General features: G+C 47.6%; 1 protein-coding gene across 3 annotated transcripts; it reads left to right on the forward strand.

Moving 5' to 3' along the window:
- The first annotated feature begins 1862 nt into the window (after window positions 1-1862).
- On the forward strand, window positions 1863-8767 carry FANCG (FA complementation group G). Of its 3 annotated transcripts, XM_080940278.1 has the most exons (14): window positions 1863-2357; window positions 2557-2650; window positions 3047-3178; window positions 3324-3526; window positions 4274-4409; window positions 4549-4679; window positions 4768-4914; window positions 5047-5198; window positions 6311-6377; window positions 6540-6829; window positions 6959-7005; window positions 7435-7590; window positions 8011-8128; window positions 8246-8767. In XM_080940278.1, exons 1-14 carry the CDS (start codon window positions 2262-2264, stop codon window positions 8352-8354), a joined length of 1878 nt encoding a protein of 625 aa, XP_080796404.1. In that variant the 5' UTR covers window positions 1863-2261; the 3' UTR covers window positions 8355-8767. The 3 variants fall into 3 exon arrangements, with proteins under 3 accessions (XP_080796404.1, XP_080796405.1, XP_080796406.1); XM_080940279.1 differs by lacking the exons at window positions 1863-2357; window positions 2557-2650; window positions 3047-3178; ... (2 more) ...; window positions 4549-4679; window positions 4768-4914 and having other exon boundaries at window positions 5063-5198; window positions 6565-6829; XM_080940280.1 differs by lacking the exons at window positions 1863-2357; window positions 2557-2650; window positions 3047-3178; ... (2 more) ...; window positions 4549-4679; window positions 4768-4914 and having other exon boundaries at window positions 5177-5198; window positions 6211-6377.
- Window positions 8768-10350: the final 1583 nt, after the last annotated feature.

The following is a 10350-nucleotide window of genomic DNA, read 5'->3' on the forward strand; positions in this document are numbered from 1 at the left end:
ACAGCCAAGGGGGTACACAATGAGACCTTGTTTCAAAAAAAAAAAAAAAAAAAAATCAAAAGAAAAAGAAAACAAAGGACAAACACCCAAGAGCTCTACCACTGAACTGTGTGTGCACGCGTACATACATACACACACACACACACATTTGATTTTTCTTATAAACAGATATCTTTCTCTTTGGAGAAAGAGTTTTTTTTTTTTTTTTTTTAAAGATTTATTTATTTTATTTATATGACTACACTGTAGCTGTCCTCAGACACACCAGAAGAGGGCATCAGATCTCATTACAGGTGGTTGTGAGCCATCATGTGGTTGCTGGGAATTGAACTCAGGACCTCTGGAACAGCAGTCAAGTGCTTTTAACCATTGAACCATCTCTCTAGCCCCAAGAGATTTAGTCATTATTGGTTTTGTTTGGTTTGTGGTTTCAGGGTCTCATGTGGTCAAGGCTGGCTTGGATTGTTGATCAATCCTATCAATCCTACTCCTCCTATCCTCTGCAGTTAGAGGTGTGCACCACCCCTCCTGTCCTCTGCAGTTAGAAGTGTGCACCACCACTTCCAGTTTAAAGAAGAGGGCCTCGAATCAAATCTCCTAGTATTGAAGTTATCAATAGTAGTAAATCAACATGTGGGTTTTTGGGAATTAAATCCATATCCTTCACAACAGCAAAACACACTCTTACCTGCTGAGTCATCTCTCCAGCCATTAAATAAATTAATTCCCATGAACAACAAATAAGAATGAAAATGAGGGGCTGGAGAGATGGTTCAGTGGTTAGAGCACTGGCTGCTCTTCCAGAGGTCCTGGGTTCAATTCCCAGCCACCACATGGTGGATCACAACCATCTGTAATGGGATCCGATGCTCTCTTCTGGTACATCTGAAGACAGCGACGGTGTACTTATATACATTAAAAAATAGATAATTTTTAAAAATTAATAAATGAACAAAAATGAACTTTGCTGGGTATTGTCAAGAAAGTGCACACCTTTAATCCCAGCACTCGGGAGGCAGAGGTGGGCTGATCTCTGTGAGTTTGAGGTCAGCTTGGTGTACAGAGGGAGTTCCAGGATATCAGGGCCACACAGAGAAACCCTCTCTGGAAAAGCAAAAGCAAAAACAATAACAATAAAAACAACCCCTCACCCCACTCCTCCCAAGAAGAAGAAAATAAAAACCAAACAACAAAACCCTCATTGCCTGCTGGATAAGACGGTGCACACCTGTAATTCTAGCACTTGAGAAGCTGAGGCAGAAGGACTACCACCACCAGGTGGAGGTTGCAAAGCCACTACTAGGCCAGTCAGGATTACAAGTGAAACTCTCAAAAATAACATCCGGCTGTAAGTACATAGTGCTCCTGCAGGCCAGGCATGTGTTCAAGTTCGGTTCCCAGTACCCATGTCGGGCGGCTTAGGACTGAAATTTAAGTCTAGGGCATTGGGCATCTCTAACCTCAGGGAGCTGCAGTCACTCACGTGTACCTACCCACAGACAAACGCATACACATAATTAAAAAACAAAACAAGCCTCCAAAAAATGATAACAAAACAAAAGCAAATCTTGTTAAACCCGTGGAAGTACTTTTTTTTTCTTCTTCCTTTCTACGTAGGAATGTCCAATTACCTGTTTTTTTTTTTTTTTTTTTTCTCAAAGAAAAAGGATGAACTTGCCAAGGGCTTCAGTCTCCCGCCCTTAGCTTTCGGGAGACATTTTCTTCCGAGGTTGGGGGGTTGGGTGCGGGTGGTGATGGGAGGCGGGGAGATGAAGAATCTTCCTTGGGCGGTCTCTACAGTACTACAACTCCCAGCAGACACCGCGCGGCGCGTTTTCCGCCACGGCGGGGGAAACCTGGGCTGCCGTTGGTTCTAAGGCGGTGCGCAGGCAGAGACTTGGGCCGAGACCCACTCCTCCTAAACTAACCGCTACGCTCTGGCCCCCGCGGAGGCCCCGCAAACCCAACAGTTCGTCCCTGGCATGTGGCTGGCCTCACTTCGTTGTTCCGGGCTTCTTTTCAGTTTCCCGCGGAACCGTCTCCTGAAGACAACCAACCGCGACCGAGAGTGTGGCAGCCTGGCCAACCACAGGCGCAGTGGGCGGTGGCGGGGACCGAGTGCTCGGCTTCTGGCCAGGCAGAGCCAGACCCGAGGGGCGTCTGGCTTGTTGCAGACGTAAGTGGCTTTTTGCGGTTAGGGTGAAGACACCGGTGGGACCAGCCTCCACCCCTTCGGGTAACGGTGATTTACCTCAGCGACAATGTCCAGCCAGACCGTTCCAGCCCTCCCCAAAACATTTTCCAGTAGCCTGGACCTGTGGAGGGAAAAGAACGACCAGCTCGTTAGACAGGCTAAGGTAATATGGTTGCTGGTACTCTCACCTTGAATCCTTAAGATCCCAGAAAGGTTTTGAAACGATCTCACCCTAGTCTAGGGGAAGGAGCAGAGCTTGACCGCCGTCCTTAGAACCAGAAGAGACTGGATTGTGTGTCCCTCCCTTGTCTCTGCTCCTTGGGAGAAGGACTGATCCTTAATTCCTCCCTACCTAATTTCAGCAGCTGACTAGGGATTCTCGTCCGTCTCTGAGGCGACAGCAATCAGCCCAAGACACACTGGAAGGGTTTAGGGAGCTCCTCCTCACTCTGCAAGGTAAGAAAGACCTTCCAGGAGGTGATCAGTCCCCCTCGTTTTCCTCTTTAGTATCCAAAGATCAGCTTCTCTTATGCCGTTCTGGGATTGAGGTGATTATTCTGGGGGTTAGGGAGTCTCATGTAAAGCACAGAAGAGACTGGGTGGGATTGTTTTTCAATAGCTTAATTCCTTCTTGTCTTACACACACACACACACACACACACACACACACACACACCCCACACGCACACGCGGAACATTTGAAGAGGTGATTTTCAGGAGATTAGAGAACTCCCTGCTCTTTCCAAAGCTGTCTGAGCAAAATATGAATTCCTTATTGAAGCCTTGGTTGGAGTGGGGTTGATCTCTGGGTTTCATGGGATGGCCTGTGAGACCAGCATCCTGTTGCTTCAGGACTCCCTGCTGCTGTTCCTGCTCTCCCCTTGGAGCTGACTGTCATCTGTAATTATATAATCCTGAGGGCTAGCCTAGCCCAGGGTTTCACTGAAGACCTTACCCAAGATGTTCAAAGGGGCCTAGAAAGAGGTAAGGTCTCCTTTGCTCCTGGTAGTTTCCGTTTGTATTTAGGGACGAGGCTGGGGGTGAGAGGAACATCTGTCCACAGACTAGGCAGGTGTATTGTTGTAGTGTGTGGGGAGAGGAGAGGTGGATGTGTGTTTGTGCTCTACAGTGCTGGAAGGCCAGCATCAGCTGGAGCCTAAGTCACCGCAGGAACTCAAGGAGCTGTGGCATTCTGTCCTCTCTGCTTCCTCCCCTCTCCCGGAGCTGCTGCCTGCCTTACACTGTCTGGCCAGCCTTCAAGCTGTTCTCTGGATGAGTGCTGACCGCCTGGGGGACCTGACCTTGCTGTTGCAAACCCTAAATGTCAGCCAGGTAACTGGGGAAGTGAAGGTAAATGTAACCCCACCCCCAAATCTCATGCTAAGCAAGCACCCTACTTCTTCCACGTTCCCTCCCTGCCCACCTTCCTGTTTTGTAATGTAATTTTATGTGTTTGAATGTTTGGCTTGAATATATTTGTGTGTGCCTGGTACCCATGGAAGTCAGAAGAGGGGGTTGGATATGGTGATATTGTGAGCCATTGTGTAGATGCTAGGAACTAAACTTGAGTCCTCTGTAAGAATAAATACTCTTAACTGCTGAGCCATTTCTCTTGTCTACCCCGACTCCACAATACACACACACACCAAACCCCTAATAACAGTAACAAAAACCCCAACCAACCGACAAATCGACCAACCAAAAAAGCCTGACAGGCTTTCTGAGTGACCTTGCTCTGGTTAGCTCTTCATTTGGGGTTTTTTAGGGGCAATGTTTCCATTAGCTTAAAGAATCCACATAAGAATAAAGCTTTTGGGACTGTGCTAACGCTATCTCCCAGCTTCTGTTATCTCATCGGAACCCAGATATGTTCCTTGTCCCATGTCCCCCAGGGCATGAGTGACAGGGAGCTCCAGTTAGCACCTTTGAGTGGCTTTCTTCCTGCCCACGTCACTGCCCCACAGTCATCTTTCTCTTACGATTAGGGAACAGTGATCAGAAGGACTCTGGGTGGAATAGACGGGCATGAAAGGGGATGTTTACAGGGTTAGAGCCTCCTGACTGTCCTTCTCTCTCCAGACTGAGACCTCTGAGGACCTGCTACTATTGCTAAAATCCTGGAGTCCTCCAGCTGAGAAGTCACCCACTCCACTGATTCTGCAGGATGCTGAGAGTCTGAAGGATGTCCTTCTGACAGCATTTGCTTGCCAACAAGGTCTAGCAACCCGAATCATCCCTTCTTTTTCTAAGGGGTCCTCTGCTCTCTGTACCTCCATGGAGATTCTCTGTCTTGTTTCCCATCATGCTTCCTGCCTTATGAGTTTTTCCTAAACCTGTGCTATGATTGCCCCCAGGCTTCCAGGAGCTAATCGCAGGGAACCTACCCCATGCACAGAGCAGCCTGCATGAAGCAGCCTCAGGTCTGTGTCCACCATCTGTGTTAGTCCAGGTGTACACAGCGCTGGGGATGTGTCTTCGTAAGATGGTAAAGATAAATCCCTAAGAATTGGGGGAAGCCATGGGCATCATGCTTTGTGAGCGTAGCTGAGGCTTGTATCTTTCTGTTCGAATAGGGAAATCCACAGAGAGCACTATTGTGCTTGACTGAAGCCTTGAAAGTGGGAACAACCTGTGCCCTTCCACTCCTGGAGGCTTCCAGAGTATATAGGCAACTAGGGGACGCAGCAGCAGAGCTGGAGAGCCTGGAGCTGTTGGTTGAGGTGAGGAGCGTTCAGGTGGAGACACCTTGTGCAAGACTGCTGAGGTGCTTGTATTGTGGTGACTCATCAACACAGGAGTGCACAGATGCATGTGGTTCACAAAGATTTAATTTGTTTTTCTGTTCTTTTTAGGCCTTGAGTGCCACCCATAGTTTTGAAACATTCAAAGGTCTCATTGAAGTAGAATTGCTACTTCCACAACCTGACCCAGCCTCTCCTCTTCACTGTGGCACGTGGAGCCAGGCCAAGCACCATCTAGCAAGTCGATGTCTACAGACGGGGAGGTAAGATCAACCCTCTGCTCACGTGAGTTCCTCTTCGCATTTCTGATACTTTGAATGGACATGTGATCTCTCTAAAATTTTACTTATTTTTGCCGTATGTGGTGTGTGTGGGCGGGGCAGGAGGAACCTCCCACTCTGCTATTTTGGGGTGTGTAAATGCTAGAGATCAACATTAGGTGTCTTTCTCTACTGTATCTTCTGAGACAGGGTCTTACAGTGAACCTGGAACACAATAGTTGGCTAGACTGGCTGGCCATTGAAACCTTGTGATTTGCCTGTCTCTGACTCCTCCCTTATCCCAAATGTTGTGTTTAAAATGTGTATTGCTCAGGGGCTGGAGAGATGGCTTAGAAGTTAAGTTGCTCTTCCAGAGGTCCTGAGTTCAATTCCCAGCAGCCACATGGTGGCTCACAACCATCTGTAATGGGATCTGACGCCCTCTTCCGGTGTGTCTGAAGACAGCTACAGTGTACTCATAAATTCAATAAGCAAATTAAAAACAATGTGTATTGCTGCCCAGCAGTGGTGGTGCCAGCGCCACCTTTAATCCCAGTGCTTGGAAGACAGAGGCAGACTGATCTCTGAGTTAGATGGCAGCCTGGTCTACAGAGCAAGTTCAGGACAGCCAAGGTTACACAAAGAAACTCTGTCCTGAAAACCAAAAGGCAACCAGCCAAACAAGCAAAAAAGACTTTTTACAAAGATACTGGAGCTCTAAACTCAGGTCACCATGGTTACATAACAAGCAGTTCTTGCAGCTAATCATGTTCCCCAGCCCCTACTTTTCTCTAGTATGATTGGTTATTCCTGTGAATAAAGCCTTGGCAAGATATGGGTCCTCACTGTTAGCCTCCTGCCTTACCGTGGGACCTGAAGTGGAGCTGTCACTCAGACAGTAGCCTCTTTTCTTTGAAATGTAGAAGTGTCCTCCCCTATCCATCCAAAAATGGGATAGATCTATACTGAGCCAAGGTTGGAGCTCCCAGACCTTGCTTTTCACTTTTTACCTCAGAGCTCAGGCCTCCCTCCATTAGCCAAGAGATGATTCTCATTGGAACCGTTTTGGGGAGCCAGGGGCCTTGGCGAAGCTCACAGGCTGACTGACTCTCCAGGGCAGAAGATGCTGGGGAACATTACTTGGACCTGCTGGCAATGTTGCTGGATGGCTCAGAGCCAAGGGTAGGTGTGTGTCTAAGGCTCTGTGCCCTTAGGTGGGAGGGTAGGGATCACCCCTGCCCCCTTATTTGGTCTCGATGGGGAATCGGTACTGGGGCCATGGGTAAAGAACTCAGGGAGGGTAACTCATGCCACTTCAGACACTGTACCCTCCTCCCACCCCAGTTCTCTCCACCCACCTCCTCTCTAGAACCCTGCATGCCGGAGTTGTGTCTGGAGGCAGCAGCAGCGCTGATCCAGGCAGGCCGAGCATCAGACGCTTTGACTGTGTGTGAGGAGCTGCTCAGCCGCACCTCATCTCTGCTTCCCAGGATGTCTTCCTTGTGGGAAAATGCCAGAAAAAGAACCAAAGAACTGCCATATTGCCCAATCTGGGTCTCTGCCACCCACTTGCTTCAGGGCCAGGCCTGGTCACAACTAAAGGCTCAAAAAGAGGCACTTAGTGAATTTAGCCAGTGAGTCCAGGAAAAGAGGGTCTGGGAGGTGTGGAAGGTGAAGTGTGTCTGGGTTGGTTTGCTTTATTCTTAGAGGCTACCTTAGCATCCGAGCTTGGTCCTTCACTCCTGTGCTCACACCCTCTTTAGGTGCCTGGAGCTGCTCTTTCGGGCCCAGCCTGGGGACAGAGAACAAGGTGATTTCATTTTTTGTTTTGTCTTTTTTTTTTTTTTTAAAACTGGGTCTTGTATAGACAAGGATGGCCTCAAGGTTATTGTTTTAGTGGAAGATGACCTTGGATTCCTGCCTTCCTCCTCCTCCCCAAGTGCTGGCAATAGAAATGTTAACCATGTGCCTGCCTCTAACTTAAATGGTCAGTTTTTTTAACTCCTGAAAAGTGTTGCTTATGGGCTCCCTTTCCATTGCACCCCAATCCATCAGACTGGGAGACTTAAGTGGACATGCTGGGTATGTTAGCACATACCTTTAAATCCAGTACTCACAGTAGGGGGATCATCCTCATTTACAGAGTGAATTCCAAGGGGAGGCCATGAGGAGAATGGGACTTGGGAGTTTGGTGACGGTGTCTGGGAAGATGCTTGCTGACTTGGGTGGTGGTCTCTAGGGGCAGGCTCCAACTGTGAGCAGAAATGTAGCCCTGACGTGGCACTGAAACAGCTTCGAGTGGCTGCTCTGATTAGTCGTGGACTGGAATGGGTAGCTAGTGGCCAGGATACCAAAGCCTTAAGTGACTTCCTCCTCAGCGTGCAGATATGCCCAGGTATGTACACTTGTGTGACATTGGCTATGTTCTTGGACAGAAGTGTAAAGATGGTATTCCCAGATAGGAAGAAAATGGTTGTGCTGTATATATCTAGGAGGTACCATGTGCGCATGTACAAAAAGTATGAATGCAAAGCTCCTGAGAGCCTCCTGGTATCCCTACTGTCCTCAGGCACAAACATCTGGGATATGTGGGGATGGATTTTGTAGGAACAGGGCCAGTTGAACACTTTGTACGGGGCAGGCAATGCATCTGGGAGAGGCTGGTTATAAATAATCAAGTTCTGGTTCCGTGTGTGTGTGTGTGTGTGTGTGTGTGTGTGTGTGTGTGTGTGTGTGTGTGTGTGTGTGTGTAGAGAAGATGCTTCTTCTCGCCCTATCAGGTTCTAAGTCTTTGTACCTTGGGGTGGGGCCATAGGCAATAGAGATGGTTCCTTTTACCTGCTTCAAACTCTGAAAAGATTGGATCGGAAGAATGAGGCCACTGCTTTCTGGCGGGAGGCCCAAAGTGAACTACCACAGGAAGAAGCTGCCGGGTGAGCTGAGTGTTGCTGGCTTGGGGCTGAGGGGGAACTGGAGTCTGTGGCTCTGAGACCTAATGAGGGTGCTGAGGAGCATGTCCATCTTCACTCTCAGTCACTCTTGTTTTTCAGGTCTCTTCCACTGTATTTAGAAACCTGTTTGAGCTGGATCCATCCCCCTAACCGTGAAGCCTTCCTTGAGGACTTTGGGACATCGGTGTTGGAGTCTTGTGACCTTTAGCTTCCTTGTTTCCAGGACTTTGAACTTTGGCCTCTGGACTCTCTTTGGGGAGGATTTTTTTTTGTTTTTGTTTTGTTTTCTGCCTTATCCTTTTTGGAGAATGGCTGGAACTGATGGTTTCTAAGTAATTCCTTCACTTATGAGTCTGGTCCTGTGAACCTTGATCTACTTACTACCAGTCTACTTCCATGAACAAATCACTGTCTACTTTGGCACTTTTCCCTCCCTCTCTTGAGTGTTGAGTGAAATGTTATATTTATGTTATCTGCTCACTTCATATAGAGGAACGGGAAGGAAGGCTCACAGTGAACTAGGTGGGTGTTGGCTATTTATGATGCTCTATTTCCAACATCCATTTTCTGTCCGCCTTCCCTCCCACTTTCTTTTTGGTAGGTTGGATTCTGGGGACTAAACTGCAGTTCCTCACAGAAACCCCCACTCCCTGCCCTTTACCCACCCCACCATCTATCATAAGAGCTTGAGGTATGAATCTGAAGAAAAGGTTACATTAATCCTTCTGGGGAAGCAGTGGGTTAGTCCTTTTTAAGTTATTAAAATTTTGAATTGCTTATTTAAGTTGTATGTGTGTGTGCCTTTGAAGGCCAGAGGTATTAGGGCTATAGTTACACACGGTTGGGAACCACCCAAATGGGTGCTGGGAATCTGTGTTGTCTGGAAGAGCAAGCTCATGTTCTTAACCTGAGTCATCTCTAGCTCTGTTATCTAAAAGCACAAACACCCAGGAATCTGTGCTAGGTGACAGAACCAAGTTAGGTCTGGAGAGCGATCTTGACAAGCCTCTTAAGGAAGAGTACTTGGTACTTAAGAAGGTGGGGACATGGGGTGCACAGCTTTAATCTCAGCACTCTGAAGGCAGAGGCAGGTACTCTACAGAGTAAGTTCTAGGACAAGCCTGGTCTACATAATACATTCCAGAACAGCCAGGGGTATATATTACATTCTGTCTCAAAGAAATTAAAACGAAAGTGGCGGTGGAGATGTTTCTCAGAGTAACTCCCATCTCTAGAAACAAACTGTCTCAGGTCAGTCTGTGTGGGTAGGAGGTGAAGGGTGAATTGAGTCAGGATGCCACCCAGAGCCAACAGACTTTGACTATAATGAAAGCCAGTTAATTGTCTTTTGGGACACAAGGACCTTAAGTCTCAGCACATGGTTGGTTTTCTTGCTCCTGGGCACTACTGCATTTGCTGCGAGTTCTACAGCTGTCCTTGACTTCATTGACTCTCAGTCCCTTCCCTCCCAGATAATATTTATTCTCTATGGTAAGGAGTATACACTCCCAAACTCTGAGCAGTTGCAAAACCTGCATGATTAGAAGAGAGTGCATTAAGAGCTGGGGTGCTGAGTCAGAACTAGGGTTCAGAGAGGAGGGGTGGGGTGGTCTCTGTCTCCTTTTTGTAGACTGGAGTCTAGGCATGTAGCATTAGCTGGCTTCAAACTTTTAATCTTCTGTCTTTAACCTCTGGAGTACTGGGATCTAGGATGAACACCACCATACCCAGTTGTTTTTGCTTGTTTTAAAATTTCATTTACTGTTTTGAGACAGCGTCTCACTATGTAGCCCTGGCTGGCTGGAACTTAAAACTCACAGAGAGCCACCTGCCTCCGAAGTACCGACATTAAAAGCATGTACCACCACACTGCTTCTAAAATTCATTGAGATACTGTTTAAGACTAGCATTATAGATATGTACCATTACGGTTTTGTTTTTTTAGAAAAGGTGTTGTATCCTGGGTTGATCTCCAATAGTCGTCCTCCCTCAGCTTCCTAACTGCTAAAAGTACAGACCTATCCCATCCACCACGCCCTTCGTGGGAGCTAATGTTTTAAAGGCGCACGAAGGATTTTAGTGTGGTGGAGTAAAACGATCCCTAGGATTGGCGAGAAATGAACTATGTGGGTTATTACAACCTAACTAAACTAATAAGGGTGCAAGCCTTTGTGCGAGGTTCTCCCAGCTGCTCATAAACTGAG

Source organism: Micromys minutus (genome assembly GCF_963924665.1).
Source record: "Micromys minutus genome assembly, chromosome: 28".
NCBI classification, from domain to species: domain Eukaryota; kingdom Metazoa; phylum Chordata; class Mammalia; order Rodentia; family Muridae; genus Micromys; species Micromys minutus.